Source organism: Cheilinus undulatus, linkage group 8 (genome assembly GCF_018320785.1).
Source record: "Cheilinus undulatus linkage group 8, ASM1832078v1, whole genome shotgun sequence".
NCBI classification, from domain to species: Eukaryota; Metazoa; Chordata; class Actinopteri; order Labriformes; family Labridae; genus Cheilinus; species Cheilinus undulatus.
The window spans coordinates 10618489-10637362 of NC_054872.1; the positions used below are offsets into that span (position 1 = coordinate 10618489).

General features: G+C 38.7%; 1 protein-coding gene across 1 annotated transcript in view; it reads left to right on the forward strand.

Moving 5' to 3' along the window:
• The first annotated feature begins 396 nt into the window (after positions 1 to 396).
• The window catches only part of LOC121513486 (proprotein convertase subtilisin/kexin type 4-like), a 152926-nt gene continuing 134448 nt past the window's right edge, over positions 397 to 18874 (forward strand). Inside the window, exons 1-8 of the mRNA XM_041793273.1 lie at positions 397 to 536; positions 643 to 722; positions 1252 to 1289; positions 2097 to 2176; positions 4994 to 5082; positions 11679 to 11851; positions 13608 to 13823; positions 14547 to 14650. Coding sequence (XP_041649207.1) covers positions 397 to 536; positions 643 to 722; positions 1252 to 1289; positions 2097 to 2176; positions 4994 to 5082; positions 11679 to 11851; positions 13608 to 13823; positions 14547 to 14650 — 920 coding nt within the window. The remainder of the gene's footprint in view (positions 537 to 642; positions 723 to 1251; positions 1290 to 2096; positions 2177 to 4993; positions 5083 to 11678; positions 11852 to 13607; positions 13824 to 14546; positions 14651 to 18874) is intronic.

Consider the following 18874-nt stretch of genomic DNA (forward strand, 5'->3'; position numbering starts at 1 on the left):
TTCCAAGTGAGCTGTGCAACTCAAAACTTGTGTCTGAAATGTCTGGAAATCACACACATTATGCCTTTCAATACTTATGCACATGCTTTGAGTTGATTGTCATTGCTGACAGATGATAAAAATGATCAGTGAAACTGTTGTTCATGAAGTCTGTGTACAACCTCCCTACACAAACAATAGAGCATATTCACGAAAACAGCACACTAAAGTGGGATTTTGCCATTCCAAATGGGTGAACTGATCGATGATTTGCCTTTAAATAACAAAATAAAGGCAGCCTACCAGCAAGGCAGGAAATGCGTCCATGGCTGGGTGAAGTGCAGAAGGAAGCATCAGTAGTTATGTATGAGAACATTACAGTTTGACCTGGCGTGGCAAGGCACAGCATGGCATTGCATGGCAGGCTCCAATGAGGCTTCACCAACCCAGGGCTCCATCCCGCCTGAGCTCAACACAATCACGCCTGAACGGCAAAACCGCCTGCAGGTTTCCATGACAACCCGGAGGCACTGCGAGCTTGGGACAAAGGCTGGCAGGTCCCGTGTGTGTGTGTGATTGAGAAAGAGAGAGTGAGTGATGTGCGGCGGAGCAGGCGCAGCCCTCCTGGGGCCCTCATTCGTTTGTCTCTCGCTGAGACCACAGGAGCCCTGATGCAGCAGAGATGGAGGAGGTGGTGGTGGTGGGGGTAGTTGGGGTGAGGAGAAGGGTAGAATTGGGAGGGGGTAGGCAACTGATGTGGAAAGGGAGGATAATAAAAAAAGATGTAGGAAAAGGTATGAAGTAAAGGATTGAAAAAAAAAACAATGGCAAATTGAGATTTGCTGGTGTTGAGATTCTTTCCAATCCTATTTGTTCATTCATTCATCAATCATGTGCAAAACCTCATTCAGCAATGCCTGGATCTTGACAAAAGTTGCTTTAGAAAATAGACTGTGCTGGTACATTTTGGCAAATTAATTACACCAATTAGTAAGGCACTCAAAAACTCTGAAGTTTTAATAACCTGTCTACCACACTGCAAGCTCAAATGACTGAAAATAGCTCCTACTCAGCGTCCATGAAAGTAATGAAACAATAAGTGCACTTAGGCATAGCACTATTTCACTGCACCAAAACATTCAAATGATGATTTTTTTCTTTCTCTTTGTCTCAAGCATCGAAGGAATCCAAGTCCCCCTTCCTTATGAACTTCCCATATCATGATTTGATTTTTGACGTATTAACACTGTTCTCTCTTTCTTTCTTTTTTAGGTATCGATCACACAAACAAGGACCTGAAGAAAAACTTTGTAAGTAGTTTTTGAACAATTACATATGTCGAACAAATCTTATTTGAATTGGGAAGCTAGATATTGTCATTGCTGTTATCTCATGGACAAGATTAAGGGCTAGATATGCAATCTAATTTTGATTCAGCCGTCTTTTTTATAAGAGGACAGTTTTCCATCAGTGCAGTTTTGTTATACAAACATACTTGGGTTTTTATTGGACTGAAATTTGTGTATTGACTTTCTCTTAAACGCCTAGCATTTTCATTACTGGAAACCTGAGATGATAAATCTTTCATATAGTGATAAAGCTGTTTAATTCTGTTAGGCTGGTGTTACACTGGCTATCCATAAAGCATATGTGGAGTGGCAGTGTTGTTTGCTCTCGCCTTGTCATATATAATCCTATAGGCAGTTTGAAGCAAACAGGCCAACTTGTACTTTGTCGGAGCAGATTGTCTGGCATGGATAAGTCTGGCTGTAGAAAGAGAGAGGGAGAGACATAATTGCTCTTGTACTGTTTGCTGCCAAGACATCCTCCTCCAGTTATGCCTATATAAACTGGCAAACAAGTCATTCAAACATGTTCACTTTTATGAGGCAGGCATAAAGCACACAGACTCTCACATTTTCAGACACAGAAACAGGCATCTCTTCAGTGACAGCTATTGCCGTCAGTCAGAAGAAATATGTTGACAGACTAATTCAAGTGCACGTTTCGAGAGTTTTCCTTGGGATTCCTTCATTTCCTGTCTTGTCACTGATATTTTGAGATAAGATCACATGTCACAGCGTACTCCTTTTGTTGTTTTTCCGTCTGAATTACAGGAGGCCTTCGCCAGTTTTGACCTGTGTGCTTCACATGGTCTGTCTCATGATCCCATGCCTGTCAGGGATGAGGAGAACAGGTAATATCTGTTTTACCACCTTTCTTTTTTCATTGGAGGCCCACTGACACACTCTTTTAACAGTATTTTTAGCCTATCAGACACCAAAAAAAAAACAAAAACAAAACATGACAAACGAACAAGTCCATAGAAGAAAGATTTTATTTCCTATGCTATTACCTCACTTAAAATTTGTGCTAATTTAGTTTCCACCAGATCTAACAAAAGCCAACTGACTTTGTTAACTTTTACACTGCCTTTAACACTTGAAGCCCTCAGTATGTTAATCAGGATGCTGATAAGATCAAAAGTAGTGCATAACATTTTTCATATCAAATAAATCACGTTATTTTGTCCTTTAAAGTGAACTGTAGTTAAGCAAATGTAGCAGTGCAGCAGCTGAATGCTACACACTGAAGAATCTTCCTGCTCCCACAAAAATAGAAAATAAAGGACACCACTGCACCTTTGACTGTCCCATTACACTGTAAAAATGGAAGACAACTCAGTAGAAAGGTTTAAAAGATAACCTACAACTTGCAATTTAGAAAAAAATATATATTTTTGCCATTCTTTTTTCTTATTTTCTTTCAGAATAAAATGTTTCTTTAAAATCTAAATAGGAAATGAAGTACTCTCAACTAAGACAGGGGTTCCCAAAGTTTTCAGCCTGTGACCCCCATGATAACAGTGCCAGACACCAGGGACCCCCCATCATCTCTGAAGGAGGTTGCATATGATGTTGCACGAAGCATCATGTGGAAATTTATATTTCAAGACGTTTTTGTGCCTGTTGCTTTAATTTAAGCACAAACCTCACTTACCAGCTATGGCTTGACTTTAATCTGAACTCATATTAAAGATAGGTTTTACAAAAATGGATAAGATATATCAAGAAACCCCCCCCCCCCCAAGTGTCTCAAGACCCCCACTTGGGACACCACTGGCTTAAGAAAGTACGCATTACATAATAAAAACAAGACAAAGGACAGTTTCTTGATAAATCTCTTAGTTTAATTGTTTTTAACATTGACTGTGTTATATAGAAAGGACTAAACTGAAACTCCTGAAGTTGGGGTTCCATGAGTCATTTTGTACATGCACTCCTTCAAATTTCTCAATGTAAAACGGTGTTAAACATCGTATTTTACAGAACAGACACCCTGAAGCTGTTTCCAGCATCTATTTCATGGTGCCACACTTGTGTAGCAGTGCAGCACACATTTAGATAATAATTTAGAAAGAAAAAAAACATAAAATATGTTTTGATGAATTGATTTAACTTCCAAATGTAAGACACTGATGAGAGTCGCCTCACATTGTTGTGTAAATGTTAAAATGAGTGTTTAAATGAAAAACAATTACGCTTCTAAACTTGATTAAAGATGCAATCATTGCAATTTTGTGATTATTTATAATTTCAAAACTCAACAATTTGACCAATGTAGACATTATTAAGAATAATTTCTATTTATCTGAAGCATTGTTGGACTGGTTGACAGTTTCAGTTTGTTTTTGCATAAGTTCTGGTTTAACACTTTACCGTCAGTGGAGCCAGGGAGTGGTTTACAGGGTTTAGGTCACATGTGTTTGTTCTGAAGCCCCGACTCTTTCAGGTAATTAATTAAATGACAGTCTCTCTCTGTCAGAACACTGTCAAATCAATTATTTGAAAGGTGAAATATTGCCATTGGTTGTCCCATCCTAACTCTTGGAGTATGTAGCAAAGTGTGCTGGACTGAGGCTGATGAGTTTGATTCAGTTGTCTCACTTCAGTCTGCTAGTTGGCTACTTAGACCTTCTGCAGTTATTAACATTCAGATTCTCAAAACTAAGACCTCAAAACCTCAACCGCCATCCACAGAAAGTGAATCAGTGGCTTCATCAGCCAGTGAAATGAGGGCATTTATTCCAGGTTGATAAATGTGTTTGTAGCAGGGTCCATGAATTAATGTTAGCTTGCTTATTTGTTAGGGATGTACGCAGTTAAACAGCTTCAGAACATCCTTACTTACTGGCTGTTGTAGTTAGCTCACTTGCACTGGGTGCATTTAGCTTGTATGCTATGTATGTCAATTTTCATCTCGCACAGCTGTTCCCCATGAAAAGAGAGTTCAATAAGCAATGTGTGGATATCAGGAGTAAAACTACAGCACCCAACACTTTTCAAAGAGTCCTTTTGGTTAAAATACGCAAAAAACACATCAGCTCATATGGTTTAAAAAAGTAAATGAATAGATATTTAACTAACCAAATAAATAAATGAATTAAAGGCATATAAGATAGCATAGAAGCTTTGCTTTCAATACGAGGAAGGAAGGACCTCAAGGAAAAATGGTTAGGAGCCACTGCAGGGATTTTCAGCAATTCCTCTGTGGCTGTTTCCACCTATAATAAATGATTGGGCCATGTAAGAACTGAAGGCTTAACAGGCTCAGTAAATAAGACAGAAAGCTGAGTATACGCTCCATTAGCTCACTGATGGATACCAAACTCAATGTAGTATCAAAAAAGGTATAAAGTGTCAGATATGTTGAAAAGATAACATAAATGCATGCAAATTGTTACATAAGCTAGGTGTCAAGTCAAATATATAATGTTTTCAGTGCTGTTAATGAAAAAAAGCTCCTGTGTAAGACGACAGCAGCAGAATATTCCCCTGGGTTTGAGGTGCAGTAACTCAGTGTTTGTACCAATTTAAAACTCACAGTGTTCTTTTTGTAATTGTCTTAATTTGTGGCCTGATCAGGTCAACACATCCAAACACAGAGAAGTCACATCTCTGCATATTTAATCTCAGTATGAGGCTAACATCCTGCTCTCCCCCCTCTGTTTCAGTCATGGTACCCGGTGTGCAGGGGAAGTTGCCATGGAGGCCAACAACTCCTACTGCGGTGTGGGCATTGCCTTCAATGCCAGGATCGGAGGTGAGGAAAACAATGCACCCTCATCTAGACAGTGGGTGGCAGTACACTGTGGGTGTATTGCAGTGGCCAAGACTGTGACATGGCATTTTCAAAAACACTTTTAGTAGGCCACAATAATTTCTTACAAAGTAGTCCCTACTGTGGGAGAAAAAGATTATTGTAAGGTCATTTATTTTCATCTGGTCTGTACTATAAAGCAACCACACTCTGCTGTACAAGTGCTTGATTTGAATAACATTATCATCCTTGCTTTAAGTCACTTATTTAACCTTTATTGAAAATAAAAAGTACTGATGACTCTGCAATAGTCCGGCATAGACAGAAATGGTGCTGCTGTCAGTTTGATGCAACTCTGTAGCACCATGACTATTCATGATAAGTTGCGTGTTTAAAAAAAGCCTAAACAGCTGAACTTTTATAAAGTATAACTAGGTCGAAAAATCTTAGAAGTATCTTATTTTAAAGTAATAAATGCTAAAAAAATTAATAAAAAACAATTGAGATTAATTGATCTGCATGCACATACCATTTGTGCATTTTGTGTGTATTTAAGGTTTTGAGTGTGAATGCAGCAAACTGCACAGTGACTGGTTGCTACCGAGCCGTGCTGACCCCATTTAACAGCTCATTTTTTAGTGGGAGCTTTGGTAATGGCTTTTTTAGTGTTGGCTGTAACACTGGCAAAGGATGAATGAACTGAATACAAAAGAAAGCCCATTCTTGTGTTGTGAAATCAAAGATTTTTATAGTGTACACTAAAAGTGCTATAAAACACGAGTTTAATGAGGAGTGTATGGTGTGTTCCAGTAAGAAAATTCTTGGTCAAATCCTCCACCAGGATCATCCGGTGGTGTCATTGGCGTGGAACATGGTGTACGAATAGAGGAATCCCTGACTTGAACTCTGACATTCGAACTCTGCTCTGTGCTCTTTAACCTTCGACCCAGCGTCATTTGTCAAAGCTGATGAGAGCCTGGGCTGAACTGACAAAAATTGAAAAATAAAAAAGGTGAGGTAAGACCAAGAATCTCATTCCACAGTTAGCTTTAATTTGACCTTCCTGAGTCTATTTTGTCCCAACTCATAAACAGAGTCTGGCACGCTGGAGATAAAGGGGCAAGACCCGAATGAAAGATGCATGTTGAAGCACTGAGAGCTGCTGAGACTTGTGCTTATTGTCTGACAGAAAGGACTGATGAGGCTCTGCCTGCTGTGTGACTCTGAATGGAAAACTTTGTTGAAGATGTCACTGAATTTATTTTGTCCTGTTAGATTTGATTTTATTTCAACAGTAAACATTCAGGTGATGGTATTCAAGAAAAGGGAGACAAATTAGACTGATGGATTTCTTTTATGGATGTGTGCCTCTCACATGAAATGTGCTGCAGTTTAATTTGAAGCACATATTGATGCAATGTGTCCAGAAAGTTTTGAAGAATTCATTGTGGAAAAATAAGAAGACCTGATTTATTGCAGGCTTTTTAAAAATTACCTTGCATATAAAACAGATCCATAATTAAATGTTCTCTTTATTTGGAAACAGGAAAAGTAAACTGGACATGTTATGGAATAGGTTTACTTTGAAAATATTTTTAACACAGTTTTTTCATGTTTAAAGAAAGTCTGGGGGCTAGTTTAGCTTGGTTTGCAGAGCAGGGCAGGGTTCCTGTGATCCTTGAAAGTCTTGAATCTGAGTTTTAAAATTTGAGGCCATAAAAAGTTTCAAAGGTTGCATATTTAACCCCCTTAAGTTTTTTAAACCTGGGGGTTGGGCTAACTCCCTACATGACATCACGAGGGGAAAATCTGAGAACAATTTGTTTCAGCACACATTTTCTGAAAGGTGGAGGAAGAGAGGGGGTTCTGATTCTTGAAGGAATTGTGGACAGACCAGGGGCACATTTTTTTGTCAGAAAAGCCTGAAAAATTGTATTTTGCATAATATGTGACCTTTAAAAGTCAATTAAACAGTTTAGCTTCAGCTTTGCACACCTACTAAAATGTGTCATGATGAATATCAGAATAGATTGTATTGATTATGTTTAGACTGGAAGTGTGTCAGAAATCATCAAATTTGGGCATTTGTGACCAAAAAGATGTATTTAAATCAGCAGAGAATATGAGTTTAACAAGGATTTATTTAACACCATTGGGAATGTTTGGCATTGTTGGAAACTGTGAAATGTCTTTGGTGAGTAGATTTTCTTTTGTGATGTTTTTTCTGAGCTTTAAGGGGTAGTGGAGCTGACAGCAGGATAGGATATCGCCCCTATGGAGTCTAGACGCTGTTGGTGGTGATGGAAGAAGTAGGATAAGATGAGTACGAAACTTCTGAGGAGCAGATTTCTGACGAGATTGATCCAGAAAGTGATGAAATGCTTGTAAGTGTAGCACTGAAGGGATGCATGGAGGAGCTTGACCTGGACACCAGTGAGATGGCTTGGAGGTGGAGATGAAAGGATGTAGGATGGCATGAAAAAGCTGAACTTGGAACTGATGAGATGTAAAGGAGGTGGCTGGGGAGGAGGGGTGGTTGCAGCAGTCGCACTGAAACAGCAGACTGACTATGGAGGAAAGAGAACAGATTTTGAGAGAGGTCATGGCTGAAAGGGATTGGCTCAGAGCTCAAGTGAGTAGATGGCCATACCAGCTGATTACAAGAGCAGGAAATAGCATGGGGAAAGGGAGACACGTGAGTGAATGATTACTGATGAATGAAGGGAAAGCAGTCACATATAGGAAAAGTTTTGACTTGTCAAAAATAGTATATTTAATCAGAAAATTCACTGGATCCTTGACCGAGAAATCCACCAGAAATCCAATTCTCACTTCAGGTTTTTAAACGGTCTTAAAAAGTGTCATAATTAACTGTAAAAAGTGCAGGAACCCTGGCAGGGGAGGCTTCAGCTGGAAAAGAGTGATCACAGGTTTGACTCCCAATCCTGGCGCTGTTTGGTGCATGCATCCCCTCAATCTCACTCCCATATTTCCCTCTTCAGAGAGAGATTTTCTTCCTGCCCTGTCCATTACAGACAACAATACCAAAGACAATATTTCTAAATGGAAAGTCTCAATCACTATCACACTCTTGCAGACTCTGTTAGATGAACTGCACAAAATTTACCATCAGATTAAGTCAAATCGTGCACTCCTAGTCTCATCAGCTTCGGTGCTGTGTTGTTTACGCTTGTTATTAGTCAACTAGAGCACGAGTCTCACACTTTTGGCTTCTGGCTGTTTGGTGTCTGTTGTTTTGCCAAGTGGGTCTGCTTCTCAGTGAAAGCTGTTTTAGCCTGATCCTCTGTATTTTTTGTACAATTGCTCAAAAGGGGAATTGACTAAATGTCACATTATGTAAAGTCATTCCTTCCACTTGTGTATTAAGAACAAGCATGAAGAAAATACCCTTTCAGCTCTTTGCCACTGTTGTTATATTAACACCCTCTGATATCAAAATACAACATTGTGTTGCAAGTAATGCTGCTATGGCTGCATTTATTTGGTACATTATACAAAGTTATTACTTTGCTGTTCTGCAGCCTGTTGCACCAGCTGTGCATAAGTCAGGTCTTTTATTATAGCATTAAAGCTCGGCTCAAACTACACAAGTTCAGCTGGGTTTTGGCCTAACATCGGCGCTCATTGTCAAACCTCAGGCCAGATTTTGCACACCAGGAATGATGAATTGTCTAAGATGTATCTTCAGTTATATCACACTATCAGAATATCAGAATTTTTATTGCATCTAGTTTGACACCATTACACCTAACAATAGGAGAGCATTTGCTCTTTAGCTTTGCATCGTCATTTACCAGAGCCCCTACTTTTTCTCCATCCGCAGAACTAATGTGCCCGTTTCTATCTATTTATTTACATTACCACATGGCAACAGTAAGTTCTATCTGAAGGAGGGTTCATCCATCGTCCTCCTTTTGATACATTCACAATTGTTATCCATACTCCATAATCCAATCCATAGTTGTTGTTTTTTTTTTTGTTGTTTATTTTCTTCTGTTAGGAGCAAAAGACCTTTACAATTACAAAGTGTTTCTGTGGACTCACACAGAGTCGTGGAGACAGAGGTGACGTCAGCATACGATGAGTATCGGAATCACACTTGAAATGTGGCCAATCTGTTGGCCAAGACAGGTCAAGATTTTAGTTGCACAGTCTGACATGTGCTGACCCAAAAAAGTCATGTTGTCTTAGCCTGACTTAAGTCCAGTCAAAATCCTTCGTTATAACTATTGAAGTTAAAAATTAAATTATGTCATTTGGTTGCACCACAGAGAAGTAGAGTTCATCTTGACTTGTGTGTACCATCCAAACCAGAATATTGTTGCAGATAGGACACTTTTAATCAGTCTCTGAAAATAATTTTTAAAGCAGTGTTTTTACAGTGCTGGCTCTTGTGCCTGATTGTCTCTAAACGGGCTTGCAACTGAAAACAACCACTGCCGGGTGCTGTTAATCCTCAAACAGCACCAAAAGAGTATGTAAAGTTTAAAGAACCATTTCGATTGGGTGATAACTACAGCCTAAACCCAGAGCCAGTATAAGATAACAAGAATGAGAGTGAAGTGGTGAAATTGCATTAAAACGAGGAATTTAGAAGTACCTATTGTTTGACAGAGGATATTATCTCCAATCACAGAAAAAGAAGTAGTACCAGGAAGTAGATGCAAAACTTAAATTGTAAGTTCTCAGCTGGTTCAACATCTTAAAGTTAGTAGGCCAGGGTAATTAGATTAAATCACAATATGGCCTGCTGTTATTTACAAATCGCAGAAGTTGCAATATATCTTTAACTTGAAATGTGTCAAAATACAAGTTTAATAAATTCATTTGTTTGCAGCAGCAGAGATTGTATACACACCATGCAAACATTCAAGTGCAAATTTTTTTAGAATGGTTTACAAAATCCTCCTTTTTGTGTTTTATTTTTGTTGTTCTTATTCAAAACAACTGACATAATTAGTAGTCCCCTTCAATTAAACAATTGATATATAATTTGAAATATGATAATACAAAAATAATTGCAATTAGATATTTTTTTGAAATCGCTCTGCCCTAGTTCAATATGTCTAATACTGGTGAAGCTTAGTGTTAGTTCACAGAAGTTATACCCCAAGCCCCGATCAGCTGGTAGCCAGCTGACACCAATTATCACCTCCCAGCTCCACCAGCCAATCACAGCTCTTTCTCTCAACACAGGGGTCCATTTAAATATGATGTACTTCTCACTAATCCCTGCTTGCATTAATGCTGATGCACCACGCTGCTGCTGCTGATGGTAAAGCTTCACCTCCCCCACCCCAGCCTCCTCCTTTATAGCATAAAGCTTGTTGCACCCTCATATTCCGATTCATGCTACTGTGGATTAATTGCTGAAATAATTTCATTGTTTTCAATATACATTGTCATGAATGTTTCTATCCATATGGGGGTTTCTAGCTATGCACTCCCTGGAAGTTCAAAGCATGCTGCTTGACTAACCCAGGGAGTATCTTTTGAGCAGAGCGTTCTCTGCCTAGTAATCTGAATATCCATGTTGCAATAAAATGGTTAAAATGGATAAAATGGGGGGGGGGGGGGGGGGGGAGAACATTTAGATTGTTTTGGCATAATGTTCAGCCCTGACTGTTAGTAGAGCGTAATAGTCATCATAATTTAGAATTAAAGTTTAAACTGGGCTGTGTTTGAACTTGCCCTAAGCTAATGTAACCCATAGCTGAAGTGTTATTATATATTTTCACAGCATCTATTATAAGTTTGTCAAAGTTTAAAATACATTAATTATCATGATTTTTCTGATTTCTTCAGTTCTTTTAGAAACTGTTTTGTAGATATATCCAACATACATGAACTGCATCAGGACAATAGCCATGTCTATATATCAAAAAGGATTGGATGTTTCTGTAATGGACCTTGGCAATGGCAAGTGTTAAAGCACATCTTTAAGTGTGGAATACCTGGTTACTATTATTTTGTCACAGAGAAGAAAATAAATGATTGTACAGTTTTCTTTTACAGCTGATAATGCCCAGGTAACTGCATCACTTTATGCACATTCCTGTTAAAAACTCTCAATAAAGCTTTCCTCTGGCATTTCCATTTGAACAATCAGTAATAGAACACATACAGAAGCATTAAAATCTAGTGAAAGCAGAGATAGAAAGGCAGACATTGATGGAATTCTCACAGCCTCAGAAAACAGATGTATAACAGAAGCAGACAGAGAAACAGATAATTGAGGAAACAAGAAACAGACTCAGATAAAACAGGCACAAATGACAAACAGAAACATGAGCAATGAGGCAGGTGAAAAAGGAGGAGACATCAGAAACAGACTTCACTGATGTTAGTGTTTTTGATGCTTTTGTATCTCATATATTATATACACATAGTTTATTATAGGATTTTTTTTATAGCTGGGACAACATATTTATGTCCACAACGAAAACAAAAAGAACCTTATTTCTATAAGCAACATCAGAGGAGCCTGTGCTTTTATTACAAGTGCTCATTTCTGTGTTTAATTATTCCCTAAGCCTCCGATCGAACTCCGATCTCTGAGTAATTTTCGATCTGTCCAGGTATCCGCTTGTTGGCTGGCCCTGTCACTGATGCCATGGAGGCCACGGCGCTGACCTTCAACATGCACTTCATCGACATCTATGTCTGCAGCTGGGGCCCACGGGACGACGGGGCAGAGATGGACGGGCCGCACAGCCTGACAGAGAAAGCCCTTTGGCTAGGAGCCCACAAGGCACGGCTTTTATTTTCAAATTCACATCGCTGTCTCTGAGATGGAGGGCTGACATCCTCACTGTCAGTGATGCTGAGACCGAGAGGACACAGTGTCAAGTGTGGGAATGATGTAGATAATTTTAGATATACTATTATTTATTTTAAACTGTTCATAGTTAGACAGTGGAGCAGCCTACACTGACATGCCACTAACTATACCCCCTGAAGGTATATTTAGGATGCTCCATATTAGATCACCAAAGATGTCAGGGGATGCAAATTTTAGGGAGAAACTTTTTTTTTGATTATGAAGTATTATTATCAGGGGAAAACAAACTCAGAATTTCACAGTGTAAAAATGGTAAAATTATGAGAAAATTACTTAAAATTCCTGAGTTTAAAAAGTCTTAAATGTGGACATTAGTAACTCAAATGTGCATTTTTTTTAAATCATAAATTTACATCAGTGTGAAGTCCAAAAAATTGCTTTGATTTCTGTATTTTGATTTAATAATTTAAAAAAAAAATCTGTGTTTTTGTTAAATGTTCATTTAAAATTTCTAAATTCAAAAATGTCATTTTTTCCCCTCATAAATGGACATCCTTATGAACCTGATCAATTAAATTTTTTATTTTTTTTTTTAATTATGAGATCCTTTTTTAACCAAAGATCTCGTGGTATTCGGAAAGTCAAACTTTGAAGGGAAAAACTGATTTTATTAGATTATAAAATCTCATTATCAGGGGAAAACAAACTCAGAATTTCATAGTGTAAAAATGGTAAAATTACAAGACAATTACTTAAGATTCCTGGGTTAAAAAAGTCTTAAATTTGGACATTAGTAACTAAAAATTCTGTGTTCTCATTAAATGTTCGTTTAAAATTTCTAAAGTCAAAAATTTCATTTTTTCCCCTCATAAATTAATGTCTTTATGAACCTGATCATTTGTTGTTGTTTTTTTAAGTTTGAGATCTTTTTAATTTTCTTTTTTTTTTTTTTAAAGTGGCCCTAATACACCGTTGTAATAATGTATATTTCATACATAGATTTTTTGGCAAAAACAAGTTTATTTAGGCCTTTTATGAAGTGATTTTGGCAATCAAGACAATTAAAACTGATGTTAATTTTTCCGAGTGGGTCCTGGGGGCGGGGCTTAGCTTTTCTCAAATATGAATGGGGAGGGTCTGGAGGGAAAAAAGGTTGGAAACCACTGGGCTAATCTATTGTTGTTACTTTTTATGCTTAAATGAGTGCTATTATTGACAATGCAAATACAGATGCATTGAAGCCTAATATTCACACCTGTACTTCAGCCGTCCACTGTATTGAGTGATGTTGTTGTAAAGTGTCTTCCACAGTTCAATAGTCTGGAGAGGAGGTATGTTTGGGGCTGTTATCAGAGTAAATCAACCAAATGTCTTTTAAATCATGTTGAATAACTGCACACCAATGAGGAGAGAGGAAATCTTGTGATTTGTGCTTTGTGTTTACAGACCAATAGAAAGAAGGTCTTTACCCATGGTTCGTTGTAATCATGTGTAAACATTGCCATCGTTTGTGAATTGACTGAAAAATGAAATGGTGTTGCAGCCACATTATTTACCCATAAATTGCTAAATAATCTCTGTCATTTTCCACCTAGCCTTATCTCTTATACATGAGTCTGTACATTTTAATGTACCTTTCATGTAATGATAGACTGCTCAGCTGACCGCTAGATGGAAACAGTCTATATGAAATCCACTGCTGACGTCCCTGTGTATCTGTTTACAGGGCAGAGGTGGGAAGGGCAGCATCTTTGTGTGGGCGGCAGGTAATGGTGGAGCGAATCACGACCACTGCGGTGCAGATGGTTACGTTAACTCCATCTACAGCATTGCCATCGGCGCCGTCTCTCAAATGGGAAAGCCCACCTACTTCGGTGAGCCCTGCCCCGGTGTGATGGCCGTCACTCTGACAGGGGCTGGCGTGGGAGCCTCACAACCTCTGGTTAGTATGTGTGCGCCATCCTGCACATCTAACAACAGTGTTTATCATTAATGAGGTCTTATATGTGAGAGTGTGTATGTGTGCGAGCAGCAGTGCTCTTTGGCTCCTGTGAGCTGTGAGAAGCCTGTTAAAGAGCAGCTACTGGTGTGATATTTATAGAGGCCTGCCAGCTGACCTAGGTGACTGCTGGGCTTGAACACACACACATGGACACACTGAAGCAAACAAGTGTTAATTGGAGGTAAATCGTGGCTGTAGTGGCTGAGAAAGGAGAGGAAGAAGCAGAGGTGTTGATGGCGGAGGTAGCAGCGAAAAAGACGGGAAGAAACAGTGCAAACTACAGGCCTCGAGAAACAGGAGGCCAATTTTATCAGTGTGATATCACCTTGGTCTGCTGGGATTCCTGCCCTTTTCCACCTCACATTAGGAGGTGGTCAGGCTAGACACAAGTTGGGTTTTAATTATCAACACTGTAAAACTGTGCACGTGTTTAAATAGAGTGAAGAAAAAACTGATACTGATACAGTAGCTGCGAGTGTGGGAACTCAACTGGCCTGATTCTCTGCAAAGCTGCCTTCTTATCCAAAAACCTCCCACAGAAAAAATGTTTCAGAGGAGAAGTTGGAAAGAATATCTCATACACACACCTATCTTTTCACTTAATGTACTGATTTTACTTCTACATAGCTGTCTTGTAGCATTTTTGGTTTGTTCTCTCTCCAGGTCACAGTGACCAACATCGGTGATGGCTGTGTCACACACTTTCCAGGAACATCCAGTGCCGCTCCAATTGCTGCAGGGATTCTGGCTCTTGCCTTAGAAGTAAAGTAAGTCTCTACCTGCCCAGTCTTATATCACACCAGTTATACTCTTACAGTATATGTTGTTGATTTTTGTTGGTACTCTGTGTATTTTCTGTAAAACCTGTCAGCAGTGTGTGTTTGGAACTGTTTGAGGAGAGTCAGTCTGCATATCTGCGTAGTTTAGTTTGACTCCTTTTCACGATTATGTTTGATTAGCCTTTTCTTTGCCACCCATCCCCACTCTTGGCACCTTTGTCTAAAGAAGGAAACTTTCTTTGTGACATTGTTTACCTAAGACTTTTTCTCCATTACCACAAATTTTGTATCTTCACTTCTTTGATTTTCCAAACCACAGTTCCCTCTTCCTGGTTTTTTAAAAATTGAGTACAGTAGCCTCTTTTCTGCTGTAAAACATACAGATCTAACTTGGTGTCACACAACCTACTATAAATTGCTGCAGTAACTTAAGCTTAGGCAAGGCCCTTTTATATTTGCACATTAATTAGCTGTAAAGAAGTGCCAGGGTTCAAAGACAATGAAACATAACACAACAGGCACATAATGGGAAGTTACTGCCATAAATGGTCAGTTGTGTCAACCAACTGCATTATAGTCATTACAACGATTTTAGGTGCTACAGACTATTTTCAGCATTTTTTTTCCTGCTGCTTTAGACCAGTGCTTCCTAAAGTGTGGGCCACAGCCTCACAAACTTATTTCTGTTTTAGAGAATTAAAATCATATTTTAAATGATCATAGAATGCATAATAACATGTCTATATTTTTGCAGAAGTCCATGATCTAACACAGCCAGAAGATCTGACTTAGATACCACCCAATACCAATTCTAATTATTAGTAGTTCATGAGCCTGGTAACCAATATTTGGAACTGATATGCATTTATTGTAATGTATGAAGTGTACTTTAAGTGGCAAAATTGCATGATGAAACTATTCAGCCCTAGATCAATCAGCATGGGAAACGGCACAGAGCAATGCAGTAATAACAGGAAATGATGCCATATGCTTTCAGTGTCAGTGCCACCCAGGCTTAAGTGTTGATTGGCTACTACTAATGGGACATCTAGCCAAGCAGATGTCATCAGGACATTTGATGAGAGTGTGGTTTGTGAAAATACAGCCAGAGGGGAAGACATGCTTTTCAGTGGAAACAAAATTTTGCACTTTTTGATTAATTAATGTTATCGGTTATGTGTTAAAAAAAAAAAAGAAAGAAATAAAAACTGATACTGATAATCAGCCAGATGTCAAATATCAGTCTCAATAATTGGTGAGACCAATAATTGGTCTTCCCCTACTTTTATTATTTATTTTTTCATTTATTTTAAGCCAGTGTGGTTTAATTAGTGTTGACTTAAATGATGACAGTTCAAAATTCCACTGTGCTGCTCATTTCCTGAAAAGACATCAGTGCCTTCAGAGACATTAACATCACTAAGAATGACATTCAGGAGTCACAAAGTAAAGACATGAAAATGTGAAAAATATAGGTGACTTTGCAGTTGCCTAATCTGAAGACATTGCTGTTAATTGAACTTTGTGACTTTGTAACCATTTGCCTCCTAATGCTGTTGCCTCTGAACACTGAGCATTAAAGGGATACTTCAACATTCTGGCAAATTCGCCCATTGCCATAATTCCTATAGTCTTAGTAATAGGTTAGTTTCCTTTAGTTGTCAGTGCAAGCTGTTTCTAGATCTGGGGGGACCGTTAAAAACCAGCTGCACCGCAAACGCTATTTTAGCAGATGGAATTTTGCTTTCCCTCATCAAACTCATCAAATTCACAATCCAACAACTCCAAAAATGCTCTCGTGGACAAGTTGTGACCTGTATACTCTTAGTCTCATAAGATATTAAGTCTGAAATTGGATCGTGGCATACTTACAGTTGATAAACGCTGTCTCAAATGGTATGGCGAGGATCACTGGTGTGCCTGGAGGCACGTCTAGGTGTGCCATGGAAATTGGTGCAATACGATATTTCTACAACTGTACAACAACAAAATAGATACAGCATCGTATGTACCATTTATGCTTTGCATAAATATGAATATGACGTGCTTTGAGATTTTGACTTGATCTTCGGAGTACCTTGAGAAAAAAATAGACTATACGTAGACCTTTTTAACATCTAAAGGTCTGCATGTTGACCTTTTTTCTTCATCTAAATTCAGTCTATATGTAGACATGGTTTCAACATCTAATTTTAGACTTTATGAAAAAGTTATTTTAATGTCAAAAGGTAGAGATGCATGGTATTATTGGCCTGAATATTGGTATCAAAATTGATCAAAGTTTAGCTGATGTTTACATCTGACACTTTGGCTGTGAAAATTAGCATATATTGACTATAAATTTTGACCATAAGTTAGAGGAAGTTGAGGCGGGACCAACAGATCTGTGTCAGCTCAGGCCTTTTTCTTTCTTGTCTCTCAGTCTTTAAACTTTAAAGTGTGTTTTAAGTACTGAAATTTAACATGCCGAATCTCTGCTTGTTCACACTAACATTGTGGAATTTTAGCATGTTCAGCTGGGAATACTTTACCTCATAGCGTCAGCTTTATGGTACCAAGGGTGTTGTTCTTGAACGTGTCATTACTTTTCACCTATCCTTTGGTTGCACCTTTCTTCTTTGTTTTGTGAGACATTGAACCCATCTTCTATGACTCCATTTCACAGTTTAGTAACTTTCAGTTTTGATTAATGGAAGATTTACTCATAATTAATGGGATAGTCAGCTTTTTCTTGTAGGTTGTCAGAGTTTAAGGAATACCTATCACAGCACCCGGAACTGAGATGTCTTGATCATTACTTGAGTCCAAAATACAACACATTTCATAATGTGGCTTTTTTAAAATTTAACTCTTTAAATAAACTGATAAAATTTTCAGCACTGAAAAGACTTTTTCAAAAATGCATAAAAATTCAGCGCACCGCACCTTTGAATCATACCTTGTCTCCTCCTCCTTTGTCCTTTCCTCTATTTGTTTTCTAAGTCCCTCCTTTGTTGATGTATATCCTCCTGTACACCTTCCCTTTTTTGTGTGTAAATCAGTGAATATATATCAACTCTCCCTTTTTTCTTTTCTTCCTCCTTTGTCTCATTTGCCACTTTCTACCATTTCCCAAGCCCCCTTTTTCTTCATCCCCCTTAACTCACCAGCTGTCGTGTGGCCTCGGGCCTGGTGTTTTGTGGTGGTATCAGCGGCGTCTACGCCTCCTTCATGTTATGGATGGTACTAGAGGCCAGCTTTACTGCTCCAGCTGTCATGCCACAGCGTCTCAGTCTCAGTCGCTTGGCTGTAAAATGGAGCGCGGGTCCCCTGGGCGAGGCGACTCCCAGGACATTACTGTTAAAGGCTTTGTCGTGACCCGCTGCTACTGACTAAACTATATATCACCTCTCTCGCTACATTCAGCCGTATTCTGCTCACGTCTTTATGGAGCAAGGGTCTCTCTCTCTGTCTGTATATCTTTCTCACACACACTCTCTCTCTCTCTTTCTCTGTTTCTCACACTTGCTCATTCTGTGTCTCACTCTTTCTCCCCACATTTCACACAATCACACTCACTCATATATTCTGCCATACTCTCTCTTCACACACAGGATTTTTTTTTTCTCCGATCCCCATTCATCAGAAACAACCAGACTTCAATGAAGCAGCCAAAAGCAGCACAAAGCATTTATATACAGAAATGAGAGTATGTAAAATGATATCACATCTCTGTGCCACTGAAATGTTTCCAGAAGTCTCAGATAGGATTGGACAATATCCAGTTTTTGACACCTTTAAACCATCCCAAAATGTTCCTGTGCTATAGCATGTTCCCATCATCAGGCTGGGCCAAGTGCTGAACAGAGTGCATGTCTCTACACTTGTTTCATTCAGTCCTTATAGAAAACGCCTCTTTTATAGAAGCTAAAAACACAGTAAAGACACGTCGCATTAATCTTATGGGCACTGGAAGTAAATCATATTTGCAGTATTTCCTACAAACTCCACCAGTAAACTCAGGACAATAGGACAGACAAATAAAGCTTAGTTTTTTGGTCCACCTCTCTGTGATCTTTCCTTCTCCCTCTCGTGGAGTTTCTGCTTAAAATAATTAACTATTTCAGACAGGATCTGATGATGTGAAGTCATGTTTCTTGTACTATTATCATATGCTAAAGGACACTGGACTGTGTCTAGTACGTTTGCTTTACATGTTTAAATTGGACTGTA